Source organism: Meles meles, chromosome 12, assembly GCF_922984935.1.
Source record: "Meles meles chromosome 12, mMelMel3.1 paternal haplotype, whole genome shotgun sequence".
Lineage (NCBI taxonomy): Eukaryota > Metazoa > Chordata > Mammalia > Carnivora > Mustelidae > Meles > Meles meles.
The window spans coordinates 21,970,733-21,993,191 of NC_060077.1; the positions used below are offsets into that span (position 1 = coordinate 21,970,733).

At 47.4% G+C, this 22,459-nt stretch overlaps 1 protein-coding gene across 1 annotated transcript in view; it reads left to right on the forward strand.

Moving 5' to 3' along the window:
• The window catches only part of MYO18B (myosin XVIIIB), a gene marked incomplete at its 5' end in the record, with an annotated part of 249,320 nt that overhangs the window by 96,863 nt on the left and 129,998 nt on the right, over nucleotides 1-22,459 (forward strand). Inside the window, 4 exons of the mRNA XM_046025552.1 lie at nucleotides 5,069-5,134; nucleotides 9,864-9,992; nucleotides 12,239-12,382; nucleotides 13,415-13,504. Coding sequence (XP_045881508.1) covers nucleotides 5,069-5,134; nucleotides 9,864-9,992; nucleotides 12,239-12,382; nucleotides 13,415-13,504 — 429 coding nt within the window. The remainder of the gene's footprint in view (nucleotides 1-5,068; nucleotides 5,135-9,863; nucleotides 9,993-12,238; nucleotides 12,383-13,414; nucleotides 13,505-22,459) is intronic.

Below are 22,459 nucleotides of genomic sequence, written 5' to 3' on the forward strand. Positions count from 1 at the left end.
CTGTATGAACAAGGACAACACTCCTAGGGCATAGCAAAGTGCCTGGCACCTAGAAGATACGCAACAGATGGCAGCCATTGGGTCATGGTGACCCCTGGGTCATGGTGTGGGTTTCAGGAAAGAGGCGCTGTGCTCACAGCACCCAAATGGCTCCCCGAATGAGCATTCGATTCCACAGACATAGATTCTTGACACCACCCTACTTGCCAAGGTGTGATTTGGGGAGGGATTCCCATCCCTGGCTCCCCATTATTCCTGGAGTCTCTCATTGCCTTTCTGGCATGTCCAGGTTAATGTGAGATGTCAGATCACATGCTTATTGGATGCATCCTTGTTGAATATTGGAGAGAAAACTCTTTGCAATATTCTAGGACACAACAGGACTCTGTAAGTGGAGGCATGAGCTGGGCTTCTCCCATGTGGTTCAAGGACTCATAATTTGAGCCTGGGAGGGTGGAGAAGAAGGGTGTATCATCACTCCGCAGAGCCCAGGAGGACCTAGTAACCTCTGAACCTCTCCACCAGTTTTTAGGATTTGCTGTAATGGAGCATGAGCCAGGCACGAGTGAGAATTCTGCATTATGATAGTTGCTTGGTGGTCTGTGTTAAGTCACGGATCAAAGCCCATGAAGGATTTCTACTGACTGATTTTTTGTTTGTTTTCTTGAGAGCATAGGTCATCACTTTCCAGTTTCTTAGTATGTTTTGATTTTTTTTTGTTGTTGAAAACTGGACATTTTAGATAATACATAATAGTATCTCTGGATTCTGATCTTTCCCCAATTACTTAGTGACGTATGTGGGCTAGATTTATGGAGTCTGTCTCCCCCCCAGTATGAGGTTATTGATGTCTCTGTTTGGGTTTTTCATTCCTGTTTTTAATATAAATCCTGGATTCTCAGGGGCTGCCCCTTTGTCAGCAGAGTGTAACGGATGGCACAGGTTATAATCAAATACCACGAATCTGCGAGGCTTTCCCTGATACAGGTGGAGATATGTGTGGGTTGAGAACTGTAGTCAATGGTCAGACACTCACCATTGTGCCACAGATTGGACTTTTTGGTCCTTTCACAGGTTTTCTGTCCATGTACATGACCTTGCCTTTAGATAGGGACGTGTTGATAGCTGGAGGTTCTCTCAGTCTCTCCGGGGCCTGTGTGTAGCCTCAAGCCTGTGTGCAGCCCTCCAGATGGCCAGGAACATGTGGGGGCTTGTCAAGGCCTGCAGGGCTGTCCATTCTCCATGTGCTTTCGTCAAGTTTGAGGCTGGTCAATGTCCATTGCTTGCCCCAATCCAGATAACAATCTTAGGCTTGCTGTGCTATTGACTTTCTCCATTTCTTTGCTTCCAAGATCATTACTGTTTCTGACAACGACCCTGGGTGTGGAATTTTCCTGTTCTTAGCTCCGTCTAAGTGAGCCCCCTCTGGCAACAAAGCCACTGGTTTTTACGGCTTGCCTCTCCCTGGGCATATTACCATAGTGCCAGGGCTTGGTGGGGGACTGGAACAACCCTGGTGGAGATTGTTGCAATCTCCTGCTGTCCTTACCTGAGATTGAATAGGTTTTTTTTTTTTTTTTTTTGAACAAATGTGTCTCCATTTGTTGTATCCCTTTGCTCAATTTCCAGAGTATTGAACTTGTTGCTTTCAAAAGTTGTATCCATTTTTATCACTGTTTTTTGGGAGGAACAGAGGATCTCTCAAGCTCCTTCCTTCACCATTCTCTAAGTCTCACTCCTACACGCTATCTTGCGACCGCATTAAAGCTCCACTCCATCCTTGGACGATGGGACATGATGACCCCATCTTGGAGAGGAGGACATGGGGGATCAGAGAGGATGTGTGGCATGCTCAGGGTCACACGGCCAGTGAGTAATGGAGCTGGAGAGGATCCCAGCATCAGAGAGCAGAGAACAAGCTCAGGAATCTGATTCCCTAGAGTTGTATCTCCCTCCGCCATTTCCTAGCACGTGATTTCATCACACGGGACCTCGTTTTCTTTGCAAAACAGGCATCAAATAGTATCTGTTGTGGAGGTTTGGAAACAAAATGAGTTATGTGGAAAGCACCGAGAGCCATACTCAGTCTCAAAGCATAAGAGCTAACTTTTCTTGGAGAGAAATGGCCAACATGTTACTCTGCATTCCATGTGGGGAGGGATAACCTCCAGGGTCTGGATAATGAGGATGGAAGAGCTGATTCCTTCAAGAGGAGGGACAAGGAAGGACTCTGTTACAGTAATCCGAATTGTTGCCCTGTTTTCCGTCAGCTGGCTGCTGGGTAGCGATGGACCTTGTGTAGAAATAAATCCGATCACTGGTAATTGACCTAAATGAGGGCCAATTTCATATGGTTCAATCTAAGAACCATATTCGTCATGATAACAATAAGAGCAATCAAGTGTAAGATCACTTTCAAAGACCTTTAACCAGAGTCTTAGTTCACCAGGCCAGCACCTGTATGGTCTAGGCAGGGCATCTTAGCGCCATTTTGGTGGCGAGGAAAATGAGGGCAAGAAGCATGGTTCAGTGCCTGTAGCTCCCTGTTCGCTCTATCCTTTGGGTCGTAAGCTTCCTTACCTGTAAAATGAGATGAACAAGACAGAATGCCTATGTTAGGCCTGATCTTGGCTAGGCAGACATCTACAGGGCTCTAAGAAAGTGGGGAGATGGGAAAGAATCCTTGGATATTGGGTGATTGGGAGCGTACTTGAGAAAAGAAGGCTTGGTTTGTGTTCTGTACACCTCTACTAAGTTTTGACCAAGGCTAAACCAGTAGGACTCACTCAAGGACTTTAGTAGGACTAACTCCTCATATCTATTGAGCACTTACCATGTAGCAGGTGTGACATGGAGTCTTCTGCAAGAACAACCACAGAACCTTCCAGAACAGATTCTGGTATTTCTCCCTTGTGTTTCTGGAGAGGAGTCTGGAGCTCGGAGCAAAGGGCTTGTCCAAGGTCACGCAGTTATGAGTGGTAAAACCAGGCAGGATTTCCGCCCAGGTGGATCTCCCTCCTCCAAATCCTGATTTTTTTTTTCCCTCCAAAACATCTATCTGGGTGTTAACACTAAGGTCGACTCAGAAAAATTTCATTGGCTGTAGGTTTCATTTATTTTTTATCCATCCATCTTATTTTCAGTCAATTTTTATTTTGTTTTGCTCTTGTGCAGAGAGAAAAGATGTTGTGTTTTGGATATATTGGTTTTTATGCATTCTGCTGCCTACAGCTCCCTGGGAACATTTTTGGCTAAAATGTAATAAGTAAAACCACTGAATTGGGGGGAAGGGCATTACGGAATGTTCTTCCAGGAGGTCAGAGGAGGAAAATTGCTCTTAGATGATAGGTTTGGACCAGACTTTTAATAAGATTTTTTTTTTTAATAGTATCTTAGGAAATTTTCTGTGGTGCCGATGACCCATGGAACTGAAACTCATCTAGTAAATTACACGAGCCCTGAATACCTTTTGTTTCTTGAATGTGCGGTTACTTTTCTGACCGTTTATTCCAAAAACAGACTGTGATTTTTAGCAAATGGGAGGTCCCTGAAGGGTGGTGTAGAGGGGAATCACAGGCACCAAGGAAGCAGGTGTGACCTGTGTTTTCCTGAGGGTACACATTTCTGGCAATGCTGTTTCAGAGCCTGCATACCTTGATGACAAAGGGAAATCCCATGACATGGCTGTGATTTGGCCAAGGCTGTGTTCAGGAAATGTCTCTGAGTGAATTTAGGTCTCCTGCATGGGTCTGCCGTTCTCCTTCTGCTCCCCAACGACCTCCGAAGGATGGCTCCTCTCTTTGTTCGCTCCATCATCGTATTTACTGAGCTCCTACCGTGTGCCTAGGACAGTACCAGGTGAAGCAGAGGAAATAAGAAATGAAGAAAACACAACCTCCCCCAACCTGTACTCTGGGTCGGCACAGACGCTTAAGAGCCATGCCATTTACTCAGGAAATATTTGTGAAGGTGAGGTTGTTTCTGGCAGATAGAATGGGGGAAGGATAGCATGCTGGGCAGGCTGTCCCAGCAAACTTCAGGGACACAGCAGGTGGCATTCCTAGTGGCCTAGGGACCTCTGGAGCCATCCTGAGCATGCAGGGAGATTAAATCATAGATGGTGCAATGTGGCCCAACAGACCTCAGTTCTAATGAGACTCTGCCTCCATGTGACTTATAACCTTGGAGAAAGACCTTCATTGGTTGGTGTTTTTTAAATTGTGGTTAAATATACATAACATAAAAGCTATCACTTTAACTATTTTTTTTAAAGATTTTTATTTATTTGAAGGAGAGAGAGAGTGTGAGAGCGACAGGGTGTGAGTGAGGGGCAGAGGGAGAGGGAGAAGCAGCCTCCCCCACTGAGCACGGAGCCCAATGCGGGGCTCGATCCCAGGACTCTTGGATCATGACCTGAGCTGAAGGCAGATGCTTAACCAACTGACTGCGCCACCCGGGTGCCCCATTTCTTTCCCATTTAATGTTGATTAATACCCTCTTGGGTGTGTATCCCACATTTTGTGTCTCCATTTATCTGAGGATGGACCCTGGGTTGCTTCCACCTCTCTGCTTTTGTGAACAGCCCTGCTACGAACGTGGGCATCCCACTATCTGTTCAAGTCCCTGCTTTCACTTCTTTTGCGTAGACACCCAGGAGGAGAATTGCTGGAGCCTACGGTAATCTTATCTTTAATTTTTAAAGGACCTGCCATACTGTCTTCCATAGCAAACACACCCTTCACTGACTTTTTTGTCTTTGGGTTTTGTTTTGTTTTCTCCTCTGTAAATGGGCATGGTGGTGTGAGGACCCACCTCTGGTTGCCATGGTGATGCCAGGAGATGGTGTCTATGAGGGTCCCAGCACAGTGGATCGCACACAGTAGGTGCTCAATACATGCTCATCTTCTGCACTGGTCCGGGTGGGGTAAGGCTCTGCTGCTCGGACTCCCAGCCATGCGGAACCATTCATTCCCTCCCTCTTTCCCAATGCTTCAGCCAGCCGGCTGGCCTGACCTCCAATGGGAGTCTGTCTCATTCTGTCTCTCTTTAACTGTCCTCCTTCCTCCAGGCTGTGGACGAGCTCCTTCAGACTCTGGACCTGGAAAAGAAGGCCGTGGTCATTGGGCACAGCCAAGTGAGTAAATCTTCTTTCTTAGGTCCCCCTGCTCATTCCATCGCGGACCCAGATGAGCCCCAATTCTTGTTCTACTTCACCATCCACTAGCTCTGTGGGCCTACTTTTCGGCAGACTGAAGACAGGTCTGGCCATTTTCTGCCCTGCCTCTCTGACAAGGCCGGGAAGACAACATAGGTATAATATGGGAGGAAATCACTTGGGAAATATCATTGTTAGAGGTTCGTTCCCCTCCCAGGGACCTCAGTGGTCTGGAAGCATTAACTTCTTGCTCCTCAATATGACTTTCGGAGCCTTTGGAAGACTTGCCGTAAAACCCGAGAAGAAACACTCAGCTTCACTCAGAGCTTCGTAACTTTGACTTTGCAACCAACAATAACCAAACTATACTCCTGGCTGATTAGCAGCAGTGAGCGAAAAGTTAGAGCTCCACGAGAAGGCACGTGATTTTAATGTTGAGAGAAAGAGCATTTCCCAAATGGTGTTGAGCCAAAACCCTTTCCCATAACGTTTCAACATTTAGAGAAGAATTTCACAGAGTCCCCATATGCCCGTATGTCTTCTCAGCTTTCGAGAAGGAAAATATGGTATTTAGGGCTTCCCGAACCATTTGACCATGGGACTCTCACCCTTTTGTCTTTGTGGAAGACCCTTTACCATCTCCCAGAACTAGTGTTCCACGGGCTCTAGTTTGGCAAGTAGGGTATAGAGATTGTGAACTCAACAGTCATGTGGTAGGCAGGGGAGAAGGGTCAAAGTTCAGGAGTAGAAATGAGAGAGAGAATAGACCAAGGAAAAAATTGCTCCATTCACTTTCCCGCTCATCTTCTGATTGACTAACACCAACTCCTAAACCTTGTCAATCACCACATCCAGCTGCCATGCAAGGTGCTAGGGACAGAGCCTTCATCTCCAGAAGTCCACCATGGTGGCATCACTGCCCATTAGCTATTCTTGGAACCCGGAGTAGCCTGTCCCATCACACCTGCTTCCTTGGAGAGCTGACAATCGTTCATACAGTTCCTTGCCCCGTAGACACAGAAGCCTCTCCCCGCAGGCCTCTCACTCCTGCTAAAATGTGTGGCAAGTGTATGGTCTCAGTCTGATTTATCCCGCTAAGTGTTGGCAGCAACTGGACCATTGCAGATCTTTCCTGTAGAGAGAACAAACCTGTGGGTCCCTGGGCTTCTGCCCGAGGCCAGGAGTTTTTCCTGGCCTTTCCTGTTTTGTTCCTCATTTCCCTCGAAACTTCCTGTGAGATAATTAGTAAATCCCTTCTTTACTGGACCTCTGGGAAGTAAACCCCTTTTCAAGCCCTTCTGGTTAGCTAGGAGTACCCAAACATACAGCTCCCATGAAAACCGGTATCGCCCTGAATCCCAGGGTCTTTTCAACACACTGTGAGTTCTATTATTTTTTAGTGGAAATGTATCACATAGTCTTTACCTGTACACAGGTCTTTATAGCCCAGAATCAGAGCACTTCCTCTTTAGCTCTAAATACGTCATCCCTGTGGGCCAGAAATTCTCAAAATATGGTCCCTGAACCAGCCGCCGCAGCAGCAGCATCCCCCGAGAGCTTTCTAGAAATATCAAGGCTCAGATGCCCCCCCCCCACCCCAGACCTAGTGAATCTGAAACTCCAGGGGGGTGGGACCCAGAAGTCTGACTTGTAACAAAACCTCTAGCGGATCCCAGCACATGTTCACGTTTGAGAACCACTGGTCTGGATAATTACGCAGTTTTTTTTTTTTTTTAATGAATATAAAAATCAGCCTCTATCATCCCAGTGGCTGTTGCAGAACAGGGAGGAAAGCAGAGGAGGAAAAGTCTTCATACACATTTTCACATGACAAGGGCAAGAAATCTAGAAACCAAAACATCCCAATAACAGAAAAAGCCATTGTTCTCTAGTAATACTTGGTATGCATTAAGAAACGCTCACAAGCATCTTGAAGTCAGTGTATCCTTTGGAAGCCAGGCCAGCCTGTGATCTTTCAGGGCACATGAAAGTCTTAGGCATGGCAGGGTCAGACACTTCATAGGTGGGAAGGTCATGAAGAGGAGGAAAGAACAGGTGCATCTGGGCCATACATCTGGGCTCCACCACTTCCCAACTCTGAATCGTGAGTGAGTGATTTAGCCTCTCTGAACCTCTGTCCCCTTATCTGTAAAATGGAGCAACTGCTTCCTGCCCCCCACGTGGGCTGTAGAAATCAGTCAGTTATCACTTACTTGTAAAATGCATTTGTCAGTGGGGCGAGACGTTTATCGAATAAGCTAACATTGTAGTGTTTAAAGAATGAATCTCCTCTAATCTGGAAAATGGCTGGGACAGGAGCTAATTTCTCAGCAGTCCCAGATATGGGAGCTATGGTCCTATTAGATTTTTTAAACCGTGGCCTTCCGCATTTTTTGAGGAAAAAACAGCTCGCCGGAGCAGTGGGCCCTACAGATTCCTTAAATATGGGGCTGTTGGAATGTTGCACTCTGCTTGGGTCCGATAAGCCGCTGGACCCAGGAAAAGCAAATAATTTAGATGTTTCTTTGTGATTCTCAGCCCCTGGGGCCTTATCAAGGCCTGTGCCGAGGGCCATAACATTTATGAGAAAGGTGGAAACCCACGTGCCATTGGCCTTGTGGTTGGCAAGATGCTCTTTAAAAGGAAAAAAAAAAATTCAAGATAAGATTCTGCACAGCCAATGACTTATTCCCGCTCTGCGTATGGTCGTTTCCAATTATCTTTTTAATGAAAGCTTCATACTTAATCAATAGTGGTTTTGGCAGCACCCGCCGCCTTTTGTAATATACGAACTCGAGCAGTCATCATTTCGATCATTGATTTTTTTTTATAGCAGCTTTTGGGACTCGCTAGCTTGTGAAATTAATACAGTCATTATTGAGGCAATCTGATAGGTAATGAGTCAATCGTGTCTTTACTTCAATGAGGCTAATTGCCTTGGTGGCTCTGGCTCATAGGAAGTGTTCCGTAAGGCCAGGAAAGGTTGCAAAACAGAGTTCACACTGATTGGGCGTGCAAATTCTCATTTTCGCATCGGGGAAGGGTTTGCCGTGGGATAAGCGGAGTGGTCTCCATTACAGCGCATAGGTTTAGGGGAATGGCCAATTGAATGGAGACCCCTTGTTCCACCTGGAATCAAATTGCAATTCAATCCCAAACTTCAGGGGTCTGCATCGTAGCGAAGGAAGAAACAAAGCTTCGTGTTGACAATAAGAGTGGAGTGCCAGAGGAGACCTTGGCTTTGTGGCTGGAGTCAATTACGTAAACTCTCCCTGGGCCGAGAGAGTCCTCATAAGGTTGCTCTTTATTAAAATGGGACATAGGAGGAAGAGGTTTGAAAAACATAGATACCATGCAAATGTTAATTACATTCAGTGGTAACTGTCAGGTATGGAGTCAGGTGGAGGGAGATATTCTCGCTGTCGCCGCTTGCTGGTGGAGGGTCTTGGTGGAGAGGAGGGAGGGGAAATGCCATTATTAGCCTCAGCTTCTCCTTCCATAAAATGGAGACATAACTACCATATAAGATGATACACATGAAATATTTCCCTGTGTATGTCAAGGGGTTGGTCCCGATCTACAATACTGCTGGATAATATGCCCGATTGCTTGAGAAATCATTGATTAAGATATGATTGCTGATTAAGATAATAATGTCACAGATGGATTAGTTCCTTGGAGACACTGAACAACTTGGGGGTGCTAAGCCGCCTCTGACAAAGAAACATGCCAGGCTGGTCATAGAAATGGGCAGCAGATGGGCGTCTGAGAAGGGACTCCTGCTCCTGCCACTGACTCAGCTCCCTGGCTGTTAAGGAGGCTTTACTTTGTTTCTGGGACGTGAGGCTGACCGTGGCTGCCCGCCCATGCTGGCTGGAGCTGGCCAGGCCCCAGAGCGTCAGATGATCTGAAAATCCTTCTGTGTGCCCTGCAGTCAATGGAAGATGGCCCTGCGGGGTGCCGAGGAGGCATCGATCACTTTGCTGCCGAGGGGCCTCCATCCATTATTGATGAGCAGTGGCCTGGAAATCGTGGACCGCCTGCTGTTTTTCCTGTTAAAATGCCTGAGCACCTTCTGTGGGAGGCACTAGCCCGGCCCTCTCCTCTCCTGGCCACAGAGGGCTGCCCTCACTGCCCCCAGCATTCCCTGCCCCTCCTTAGAAGGCAGGACCCAGTATTTCAAAGGTACTGCTTCTCCCAAAGGGCTGGCGGGCATTTACCAGAAAGAATGCCCATGCCCAGGCCTGATGTTAAACCCCTGCATTCCACCTTTCCCGGGGTGATCTCTGGGAATCTGCGTGTTTCCTCGCACTCTCCAGGCCATTCTGTTGGACAGAGATATTTAGGCCAGATCCCTCCTAGCTGTGGTTTTTCAAATGAATGTGTGCCTGAGTTCCCTGAGGCTCATGTTAAAATGTTGCTCTGATTCAGCGGGCCTGGGATGGAGTCCCAGATTCTGCATTTCTAATAGGCTTCCCAGTGGTGACCATGCCACTCATGGGGGCTGTGCTCTGAGCATCCAGGGGCTAGAAGAAGGGAAAAAGGAGCCATCAAGAGGCAAGATGCTTTGATCATTTAGACCCTCCATCATAGGCACCTGCTAGCAGGTATCTTGGGTGAAGGGAAGAGAATTGGCTTCTCAGTGGCTACAGCCTTGCCCCCCAGATTCAGCCCAAGAGGAGTCACCTGTCACCTTCCCTCCCTCCAGGTTTTCCTCAAGGCAGGCGTGGTCTCCAGGCTTGAGAGGCAGCGGGAGAAGCTGGCGTCTCACAGGATCCTTCTATTCCAGGCGGCTTGTAAGGGCTTTCTGTCTCGGCAGGAATTCAAGAAGCTGAAGGTATGGCAGCCAACATGCCTCTTCAGCCCTGCAGAGGTGCGAGGTCCCAGCAAAGCAGCGTCTGAGCTGATCTGGGGGCTGTGATCGTGCGTGTCTCACACTCATGCTCCTGCAGGAAACCCTGTGGGATATTAACATGCGGTTTCAGGTCTGGTGGGTCTGGGGTGGGCATGAGGCTCTGCAGGTCTCCCGAGATGGTGCTGGTGCTGCTGACCCATGGACTCGCCCTGAATGGTGGGACTTAAAAGTGACACTTTGCAAGATGTTGTGATTTTTTCTAGGACACTGACATCAAGTTACCAATGATGTCAGACTTGATCTAGATTATTATGGGGGTGGTCTGAGCCCTGCTGGGTCAGTTGTGGTTTCCACCTGTCCCATTTCTGGAGAACCTGGCTTTCATGGGTCAGCAGGCAGGGCATGACAGGACCTGGCCACTGAGGCTTTGGGGACCAAAGGGCCAGATCGGAGTCTGCAGTCCTGAGCCACCCTGGGCCACTATCGTCGGAGACCTTTGGAGACTGAATTTCTTCTCTGTAGCTTGGGCAGTGGAGAAAAGGCAGCAGGGCTCTAGAGATGCACAAGAAGTATGCTTGAATCTTGCTTTCACCACTCAGTAGCTGGGTCAAGGTGAAATGGGGTCATGTGCGCTTAGCATGGTACGTGCCATTGAGCTCGACAGACGCTAACTGCTGTTACCTTAGTATCTTCATTAGTAAGTACTACAGCTAGCTTGCAGTCTCATTACAAGAGCCTCCTGTAAATCTGTAAATTCACGTATACACACTTGGCAAAAGCAGGCAAAGGAAAGAACATTAATAAGTAAAATTTTGTGGGCAAATCCACTGGTCCACTGCTCACCCATAGCCGATGTCCTTGGAATGATTTAGAGTAGAGGTTACTGAAGACCCTGGATTCTGTCTGCACCCAGGCTGCAGGGGTGCAAATCCCAACTCCACCATTGGGCAGCGGTGTGGTGCTGAGCATGTGAGTGGGCCACGCTGTGCCTCAGTTTCCCCACCTGTAGAATGGAGATGAGAGTAACTCCTACATTCCCAGGGCTGTGGCAAGGACTGACCCAAGTCTATAAGGTGCTCAGCGTGCTGCCTGGCCTGCAGGGAGAGCCGTACCAGCTGGACAAGCATTGGTTCTCATGATGGGGATGTCCGCGATGCCTCTCCTGGCTTGGTAGTCAGCATGGTTCCCACCTGAGACACTAATGAACATGGCCCATGGTCCTCCAGCAGTGGTCCCAAGGCCAACAGCATCCGAGTCAACACGGCATCTGTTAGCCAGTCAGATTCTCGAGCCCTGACCTGATTTACTGAATCAGACCCTCTGGGGGCAGAGCCCAGCATGTGTGCTTTAAGGAGCTCTCCCTGTGCTTGTGATACACACTCAGGTTTGAGAAGCTTAGAATTCGTGTTTGAATTCACTTCAAGTGACACCTAGCCCCTAAATATCACCTGGAGACATAATCATGGCCATTGTGTCTTATGGACAATTTTGGGGGTGTTTAAGGATTTACCTTTTGTGGTGGCTTTTGAATTCTCGGCTCTGCACAAGATGTGACCCTGTCGTATCGTATTTTCAGCCACTCTTCCTCTACTTCTTTTTAGGTCATGCAGGATTAAATTGGGACCTAGTGTCTGATATCCAGAGCCCAGCTTGATGAAAGAGCTTTCAAAAAAAATTTTTTTTTAATTTAACAACATTTTTTATGTATTTACTTTTTTTGGAGTAGAGTGGGTACCCAGTGTTATGTTAGTTTTAGGCATACAACATAGAGATTGAAGTCTATACATTTTGCTGGGCTCACAAGTGCAGTTACCTCCTGTCACCCTACAGCACTATTATGGTACCATTGAACAAAATCTTTTTTTAAAAAAAAATCATTTATGTATTTATCTATGTATTTATTTTTGTGTGTGAGAGAGAGAGAGCGTGCAAGTGAGCATGCATACATGCACAAGCAGGGGGATGGGCAGAGAGAGACGCATACCCCCAGTGCAGGGCTGGATCCCAGGACCCCGGGACCATGACCCAAGCTGAAGGCAGACGCCTAACCAACTGAGCCACCCAGGCCCCTGAAAGGAAGTTTTTAAAATTCTAAAGTTAGCCAATCTCTTCCCTTAACTATGAACCTGCTTTTTCCATCCCTCTTGCTGCCACCCCCTTGCTCTCTTTCCTTCACCTTCCCTGGGTTGGAAAGGGCCCCTCGAGTTTCTGGTCTCTTCTCCCTGCAGATTCGCCGCCTGGCTGCACAGTGCATCCAGAAGAACATGGCTGCGTTTCTGGAGGTCAAGGACTGGTCATGGTGGCAGCTCCTCGCTTCCCTCCGACCCCTGCTGAGTGCCACCATTGGGGATGAGCAGCTCCGTGCCAAGGAGGTCAGTCCAGGCAGCTGGCAGGGTGCAGGGTGGGCACCCCTCTTCGCACCCCCATGTTAGTCCTTACATCCAGACCCAGTGTCCCCACCTTGCAGGTTCTTGATCTAGAAGTGTTCTTCCCAGCAACCCTTGCTGCCCCCTTCCAGATATCCCTCTGCTTCCATCAACACAGACACAGACCACCTTCCCTCCTGTGTCCAGCTACACACTAGGCTTGTGGGTGCTAGGCAGATACCCCATTACTACCCAGAGGTACATGAAGACTTATAGTCCATCCCAGGAAGACTCAGTGTTGGAATCCTTGAGTCCTTGATCAATTTGTGTCTTAGAAAACACTCCCCTTGCTGTCATTTCTACCCTGGTAGTGCCCTCCTTCTGCAGGTAACCATTTTGATTGGTTTCTGGTTTATCTTTGCTGTTGTTTATTCTTGCAAAAGTAACCAATTTACACACACACAGAGTTCCTTTCTCTCCTACACCAAAGGTAGCATGTAGCATACTGTTTATAATCTTCTGCCACTGGTATTTTGCACTTAGAAATGTATTTTGACAGTCACGCCATGTCCGGTTTCACAGAAGTCTTCCTGGTTCTCTCTCCATGACGCCTCAGTACTCCTTTCTGTGTGCATCCCATAGTTCATCCCCTAGTTCTTTCCATAGTTCATCCCATGCTGTGGGTGGGCATTTGTGCTGCTCCTGCTCCTGATGGTGGTACTACAAGCATAACGCTGAGCCATTGGCAGGATAGTGGTCTCTGGAGGGTGAAGGGCCAAGCCCACCATCTCATTCAGGCATCCCCAGTCTCGGGTCAAGCAATGGTCTCATTCTGAGGATTTGTGTTCTGCCCCTAGACTGGGATGTTGATATTTAGAAATGGGGAAAGTAAAAAGCCCCCTGTAGGAATTTAGCATCTGGGCATCATCACAGATGGGCTGGCAGAATCACTCGTTCTCTTCCCCAGTTGCTCTTACCCTACGTGGAACCTCAGCTTCTGGTGCAGAATGGCTTCTGGTAAGATGTTTGCTTTTGTAGGCGGAGCTTACAATGCTGAGACAGAAGCTGGAAAAATCAGAGAAGTCACGAAATGAACTCCGGCAGAATGCAGACCTGCTAGAGAGTAAGGTAACCCATCTCTCCTTGTGGGGTTCCTGTGTGGGGTGAGGTCTGTTGATGGGAGGTGGTTTCATGCGTGACACTGTGCTAAGTGCTTTACAAGCCTCCTCAGAATAACCCTGTGGGGGCATGCTGTCCTTGTCCCCATGGTGCAGAGGAGGAGACTGAGGCTCTGGGATATTAGGTCTCTTCCCAAGTTCACACACCTAGCATCTGTAGCACTGAAATTCAAATCTGTATCATCTGACTCCAAAGGGAAAAATTTCTAACATAGTCATAAAAGCACAAATGACGAGGAAGAATGGATAAATTTTACTATGTTAAAGTAATCAACTTCTTGCCAAAGAGGTCAGTCCAGACGGCAGGAAGGAATGTTTATCAAAGCAAAAAATGAAGACACACCACCTACTGGGCCATGAAAATTGCAACACATGTAACTGGCAAAGAGTATTTGGATATGTAAAGAAAAACACTCCAGTAGGGGGGAAAAAATGGGCAAAAAGAGGAATCGGCAAGTCACAAGAGGAGAACTCTTGTTTCAAGAGTTCCAGTGTCCTGAAATTCAAATGTCCAGGAGACTCATGAAAAGATGCTTAACTTAACTAGCAATGGGAAATGCAAATTAACACCACAATAGGTACCGTTTCGCACCGTACCTTGAATTGGCAAAATCCGGGTCTGAGGAAGCCAGGTGTTGGCAAGGATGTATAGCAACAGGAATTATCATAATGCCCTGGGAGTGTAAATTGATCTCTTCACTCTTGAGCAACTTGACCTTGTCTCTGAAAGTTAATCCTGTCCCTATGCTGTGCTCCAGCCATTCTATCTTGGGTATATGCTGGAAAATGTGTCTCACTTACATAAGAAAAGACAAGAAGTATAGAGGAGTGACTTTGTCATGAAAAAATGTTAACACCCACATGGGAGTCTATCAATAACAGAAGGGATGAACATATTTTGTTATATTAAAAATAGAGTTGCTAAGACGTCTGGGTGGCTCAGCCGGTTAAGTCGCTGCCTTCCGCTCGGGTCACGATCCCAGATTCCTGGGATCAAGTCCCGCATCGGGCTCCTTGCTCAGCGGGGATCCTGCTTCTCTTTCTGCCTCTGCCTGCCATTCTGCCTGCTTGTGCTCACCCTCTCTCTCTCTCTGACAAATAAATAAATAAAATAAAAAAATTGAGTTGCTAGAAGTAGAAATGAATATAGAGGCAAGAAAACTGTGGCCCACAGGCAGAACCCCATTGGCCACCTTTTCTTTTCTGTAAATAAAGTTTTATTGGCACACAGCCACACCCATTCATTCACGTGTAGTCTCTGGTGACTTTCATGTTACAAAGGCAGAGCTGAGTAGTTGTCACAGAGACTCTATTATCTGCAAAGGCTAAAAAATATTTACTGTCTGGCTCTTTATAGAAAACATGTCCTGACTCTTCAACTAGAGACTAATCTACATGGATTGCCCTCAAAAACATAACACTGAAGATAAATGATTTAAATTATAAGAGAATCCTTAAAATATGATATTGGACATATTACCTTTTAAGTATGCAGGACAATACTGTTTATGGAGTGGGGCATCTGCCGTATGGCTTTGGTGTGAAGATATTTCATGGGAATCATAATTCGGGGAGCTGGTCCCCTCTGGGGATGGAAAGGGACATGTGATTGGAAATTACATCTGGGGGCGGGGGGTGTGACCACTTGGCTAATGTCTTCTGTCCTTAGTTGGGTGTTGCGTTCACAGGTGGGGGATGGGGACGGGAGCCAGATGGTCCCTGCCCCCAAGGGAACTACTGCAAATTCCAGATTCCTAAACAAATGCATAGGGTATAACGTGGTTGTGGTTGTGGAGCTGTGGGTAGATCAAGGGAGAGCTGTTCACAGAAACTAGCTGTTCCCCTTAGTTTTTCAGGGCTAGGACTCTAGTAAGTCACTTGCGTAGGGCATGAAATTTAAAGGGGTGCCAAAAAGTCAGTAAGATAAATCACATTTCAATGCAGGATCTTTTAAAATGTAAATCGATGCAAAAAAAAATCCATGATGAGCCAAACACCAAAATTTCAAATAAACGCAGGACTGGTGGGCTGGGATTAAGGTGACGCCAGTAAGGCAGTCGGCACAGTGTGATCCTGCCTCCATTTAAATTTTTGATGTTTTATTCATCAAAGATTTTTGGCATTAATTTTGACTTTCTTAAATATTACATTAGAATGTTATTTATCTTGGTTTCTGAGTTTCTTGGCACTCCCTGAAGTTTTGCGCCCAGGGTGAGTGCTGTGCCCATCTCCTCCTTAGTCCCAGCTGTCATTCAGAGCCTGGGGTGGTACCTCGGATCCAGCTAGGGAGATGGCAAAATCTGTGTCCTTGCCAGGTCCCCAGGCCAATTGAGGGAGACAGACCACAAGTAAATAAATAAGCAAACTACTTTTGGGTGGTCAAGTGCTATAGATATTAAGCAGAGGAAGGTGGTAGTCAGACGGGGGGCTCTTTTTTACCTAAGTGGTCCAGGATGACTTCCCTAGATTGAGATGCTTGAGTCTAGTGGTAAATCATTTGGTGTCACCATCTATGTACAGATCTAGGGAAAAGAATGGAAGTGGCAAGTGCAAAGGTCCTGAGGCAACATGGGCTATTTGCCAGTTTAGAGCAAAAACTGGAGCTTTTCACACCTGTGAGCCTGTGGTGCTATTATTACCAGTGATATTGTTTGATTTTCTATGTGGATAGTGGTGGCTATAATTGAGTTCATGATCAAGGCAACGAAACACATTCTCCTTCTTCTTTTGACAGCCCAGGTTGAGCCTGGCTAGCTCACGTGGGGACATGGAATGAAGTCTGGGGTGGTGGTCATCTCTTTTCCACCGTTTCTCATTTCCCTTACATTTGTGTCCACTCTCCCCACAGAGGTTCTCTGTCTGACTCCCAGAGACAAGGCAGGGACTCTTGGAAGGGACATTCACAGCACATAGAGTTAGGGGAGGCTGGATGGAAAGGCTGCACCATGGGTCTATGCCCTCTTGGGGAAAATAACTGTAAAGTAGGAGAGGAAATGGTGATCAAGTACCCGCCCCCCTCCACGGTCTCATTCAAGTCTGTAGCGAGCACGCAGCCTGACCTCTCTTACATTTGGCTCCAAGTAGCAATGGTAGAGCAGCAGAAGCAAGAAATCAGAGAGCTGTGCATGGGTTGGGAATATCAGTGACTTCCCTGTAGACACTCCTTCCCACTGAGCTGACATTTGTTACAGTAATTCATCACTAACTGTCAAGTCGGACTTGGGGGCTTGGGGTGCCTCAGCTGCCAGGGGAGACTGAAGAGAATGATGAGGTGAATATCATTAGCATCTAGAGCTACAGCTTGCCCAGTGCTGGGAGAAAGAAGGGAGGGGGCCAGGCTTCTGAGACCTGAACCAAGTCTTCAGAGTGTCAGCGTCCCCCAAATATTCTACTCAGGTTCTTTGTGTCTCTGTATTATACATAGGTATGAAAAGACATATAGAGCATGGCAAAAATAAGAGAAAATTTAAAAGCTAAGAACGTCAGAGCAATGGGAAATAAGAGTTGAAGAGCATATCAGACCAGAGGAAGACTTAGGAAATAGAAATTTACCATGAGCCTTAGACTCACTCTCACTTCACAGGTAGCATGGCTGTGCCCTCCATCCTTCTTACCCATTTAATGCCTGGTCATTCCTTTTCACCCAGTTCAGGTGGTACTTCTTCCAAGAAGCCTTTTGGCTTAACCTTTTATTAAGAATGGGTTAAGGATCGGGGCGCCTGGGTGGCTCAGTGGGTTAAAGCCTCTGCCTTCGGCTCAGGTCATGATCCCAGGGTCCTGGGATTGAGTCCTGCATCGGGCTCTCTGCTCAGCAGGGAGCCTGCTTCCTCCTCTCTCTCTGCCTGCCTCTCTGCCTACTTGTGATCTCTGTCTGTCAAATAAATAAATAAAATCTTAAAAAAAAAAAAAAAGAATGGGTTAAGGATGGGTTGGCCCCTACTGATGTGTGATCCCTGGGCCTTGGGCTTCCTGTCACTGCATTGATGGGTGTATCCTAACTGCCCCTCCCTTGCACCACCTCCTGCCCCCCCCCCCCCCCCCCCCCGGCTGCCCATGCATGCTTGTGTCCCAGCTAGAAGGGAAAGCCCTAATGGCAGGGGTGTGTCTTTGCTCATCGCAGTGGCCCAGCCCCTTGTGCAGAATAGACACCAGATAGGTAAATGGAGCCATGAAAGTTGAACTGAAATGTTGATGCTGAGCTCCCTAGCAGCCAAAGCAAAGAGGGAAGCAAGATATCCCAAAAACACGTTGTCCCCAGGTTAAACACAGGCACGCACATGCACACACATATATCTGTTGCTTGAGATAATACTAATTTTCCCCGGTATTGAGATATTAGAGAAGCTTCTTCTATGAGTCTACATGAAAAGGGGCACTAAGTAACCGGGCAAAGTACAATGTCAGTGATGTGCATATACGAAATAGAGGAGGGGATCTCTAGGAGTGCTTTTGCAGACACTGTCTTGAACTGCAAGCCAAGGGCATGACATCAGTTCCCTAAAAAATTCAGCTAGGAGGAAAAGCAGAGCTTTATTCAGGAAGCACATTTAAATGGGCTGAGTGTTACCGTTTCTTCATCCTCCTACCCAGGTTCTCTCTCCACCCCCTCCTCTTGCTTCTTTTTAAACTTTATAGTTAAGGTCCAACATACAAAAGAGTACACACCCGCTGAGTATTCAGCTCAATGAATTTCCACAAATTGAACACATCAAAGCAATCAACACCTGTATGGAGACGCAGGACATTCCCGGCTCTTTCCAAAACCCCACCGCCCCATAGCCCTTTAAGCCACTGCACTGCAAGGGTAACCGCTAAACAGACTTCTAGCAATATAGATTGGGTGGGATTTTTTTCCTCCTAGTTTTGAACTTTTCCTAGATACAGTCAAATGTGTGTGGTTGTGTTTGTGTGGTTTCTTTCATGTGACATTGTTTGTGACAATTATCCAGGCTGTGGATGGTTGGGGCCTATTCCTTGTCACTGCTGTATAGTACGCCATGGGTATAGAGCGTTACTGATCCATTCTACTCTAAATGAGCATTTGATTGTTTCCAGCTTTGGGCTGTCGTGAATAAGTCCGCTGTGAACATCCTTCCACACGTGTTTTGGTGCACGTATCATGCACTGTCTGTTAGGAATGCACTCAGAATGGAATTGCTAGTTTTCGAGTTATTTCTGTATTGGGTTCTAATTGATACAAACAGTTTGCTTAATTGTAGGTACCAGTTGACTCTCCCATGGCAGTGGGTGAGCATTCCAGTTGCCCCGCACTCTGACCAGCACATGGTATTATCCTTTTCATTTAGCGGTTTTGTTGGTGTCCAGGAATCTCACATCGTGATTTTTAATTTGTGCCCTTTCGCGTGTGTTTGAAAATTTGTTATCCTCTTTGGCAAAGTGGTCTTTCAAGCCTTTTGGCCATTGTCTACTGGTTTTCTTATTGGTTTGTAGCAACTCTTTATATACTGTGGATATAAGTTCAGTTGTTGGATATATGTGGTATAGATCTCTTCCTCTGCTCTGTGGCTTGCCCTTCTGGATGCAATAATCAGAAGATTTATTTTCTGAAGTTTTGAGTCTGTGAAGAGACCTGCCAAAGCACTAAGAAGAGGTCAAAGGACTCCAGAACTCCCAAACCTGTATCAGTGGCAATAGATACACTTTTTTGGTTTCATTCTGTATTTTATTGATTTCCAGATGCATGCTCTTTTCTACCTTTCTGCATCTCTATAATTGTGATTCATCTTGACAATCACTGGCATCTTGCACTAAAAATTGGCAGCATTTTCTTTTCTTATGTTCCATAATGGTACATCTTATCATCAGAGGCAGCTGAGATTTGGTGAAATGTAGCATACTGGGGCCCAGGTGAGATTTTATTTGAAGAAAGGTCTTTCATTCTTTCCCCTCCCCCGAAAAGCTACTTTGATTTTTTTTTGTTTTTACCAGTTGCTTTTATACTTTACAGAGCATCCAAATCACCTGGGGGGGGGGGAGGGGGAGCTGTGTACATTGCAGATTTCCCATACCATCTCCTGAAGCTTTGACCCAGGAGGGAATCTTCGGGGATGGGCGTCCTTCACTGCTTCTTTGTAACGAGCCCCAAGGTGAATCCGACGCAGAGTCATGCCATGTAAAAGCAGTGGTTCTCATACTCCAAAGCGTGTCGAAATCCCCTGGAGGATGTGTTAGAATATACTACGTTGCTCTGTAGAATTCTGAGCCAGCCGGTGTGGGGAGGCTCTGGAGGTTCGGAATTTCGCATGTGCAGTCAGGTGATGCGGAACCTGCCAGTCTGGGGACCACACTTGAAGGAACGGGTGGAAGGTACTTCCTTTCCTGTGGTTCTACTGTCTTAGAAGAGTTTCTGTTGATGGTTGAGAGGCAGACAGTCCTTCGGGCCACGTATCCCGAAGATACCCCTGGCCCCGTTCATGGCCTCTGCACCCCACCCGCTTGTCTCTGTAAGAGGGGGGAAACAATTGACAGAAATGTTGCTAAAATATGGTGTCCCTCATCAGTGGAAACTCCATTTGACTGGGCTTATTAAAAAGACAACATTATTGCAAAATGATTTAAGTGCTTCATTTGTGAAGGAGCCGAAGAGGAGATGAGACGCCTCCAGGAAGCAAGCTATAAATATTCCTCAAGCGTGCAAAAAAATCTGCCTGGATGCCAAGTGGGGTTTTTTATTTTCACCCGAAAGCAGGTCTCTCTTCTTATAGGGATTTCCTATAAGGCTGTGGGAGCACATGGAGAAAAATGAGAATGGGGTGTTTTCTTCCTTCTCTGGAATATCTTCTGGGTTTTCCCGAAGACTTTATTTATAGCCAAAGACAGGTCCGTGCACTCTGGATGTCTGGTCTCGTCAGCTTGAGAAGTTTCACTTTTCGGTAAGGAATAGCCTAGAAAGAATCCACTGGCATACACCAGGATTTGGTTTAGGTTCAGAAAGTGTATTTGCAAAGAGCTGGGGAGTTGGTCCTGGCTAGTCATGATCGTGACCAGCAGAAGTTAATCTCCAGGAGGGAAGGGAAGAGACTTGCGAGGCTCATGTGCTCACGTGGTGACTGAGTCTAGATTGTATATCAAGTCTTCTGACCCCTGGTGCTCTACTACACCTCTGTGCCTCTGGGGACTGGATGTGGCAGGCCTACATTCCCAGGAGAGTAAGAAAGCCCAGGTACCGTGGGATATTAGAGTCTCTTGAGCCTGAACTACTGCGACATGCTGGGGCAGAGTGTTCTTCCAGCAGAAAGCTGGCTGCAGAGGTCCTCTGGCCAAAGTCTGGGCATAGTCATGGGTGATCACGGTGGGCTTAGCTGAGGCCCACAGAGGAGTGCACAGCTGGAATATTCCGTGTGCCTTAGTTTCTCCACATACAAATAGGACCATCTTGTCTTCTCTACCTACTTTGTAACACAGATGAAAGAGCTGGGGAACTGGACGAGTTAAGGTCAGGTCCAAGAGCAGAAGGTAGATGAGGGGTAGGTGGCATTGGGCCCTCACTGCCCGTCGTACACAGCCCATCTTCACCCATCACCACCACCGCTAACACATATGGGATTACATCTTAGCTCTTTTTATACCCCTCAAAGCATTCAATGCCAATGGAGTGAGTGAATGAAATATTGTTGGATTGAGTAATTAAAGTAACTTAATGAACAGTGTGTCTGTGCCAGGTGCTGTGACCCAACCTTTACCGGTTTTGTCTCATTTTACCTTCCGAACAAAGTGTGAAGAAGGTGTGATTAGTATTCCTGTGTTCTAGAAGGTGACAGTGAGGACCAGAGAGGGAAAGTGATTTGCCCAATATCACACAGCTAGTGAGTAGCAGAGCCGGGCTCTGACCTTGGGTCTGGCTGACTCCAAACAGGCAGCGAGAGAGGAGGAGCAGCTCCTCCGACTGGGAATCGGGTCAGGGAATGGCTCCTCCTTCCAGCCAAGCCCTGCAGTCCTGGTGGCGGGAGGTCAAATGCCCGCAGAGAGGCTATGGAATGGGGTCAGTCCCTGAAGCTGGCCCAGATCACAGGAGCTGGGAGAATCTTATTAGAGGTTTATACGCCATCCTGAAGGGGAGGGCTGGACCAAAACACATCTTCAAGATGGGATGTGCGGGGGACAGGTCCTTGTTAGGGGGGTGGTGCTATGGCACTTTGAAGACCTCTTCCAAAGCTCATGGAAGACCCTCTCCCCACAAGGCCTGTCGATGATGTGTCACACCATGTGCTCTGCTCTGAGGCATGACACCGCTCTCAGCGTGGCCCCTTGGCCGGTTCCCACCGACACGCCCACTGACACGCCCACCGACACGCCCACTGACATGGCCACCGACATGCCAGAGTCCGTGGGTCCCTCCCTTCCTCCCTGGCTCCTGCATATATTATTATGCATTCTTTGAGCCCCCAATAAGCAGTTTGACAGTGTGTCTAGGAGAGAAGGTCTTGGAGCCAGGCTGCCTTGATTCATATCCAGCCCTGCCGCTGGCTGGCCAGGCGTCCTTGGGTGAGTGTCTGTACCCTGGTACCTCAGGTCCTCATCTGGAATGCGGAGATGTCAGTGCCTACCTCTTCCTGGTTCCTGGAAGGTTCTGAGGGTTACCTTGTGCCGGGCCGGGGTGAGCACTCTCTGAGTAGTGATGATGATTAAGGTGGATCCAGCTGGGGAGAGAAATACACAGGGAGGTGCTGGACCTGGTGCCCAGAGTGAGTCCCTGGGGAACCCTGGAGGCCACCACTAAGCTAGAGAATTGTTCTGAAGGTTCCCTAATGAGTGAGGTAGCTCTGAGGGCAGACACCGTGAGACTGAAACCATGGCTTTAATCTCCTTGACAAACAAACAGCGCCCCAGCCAGGCAGCTCTGCGGCTGGACAGAACCTTTCCCTATTGATTAACCTCTTCCCTC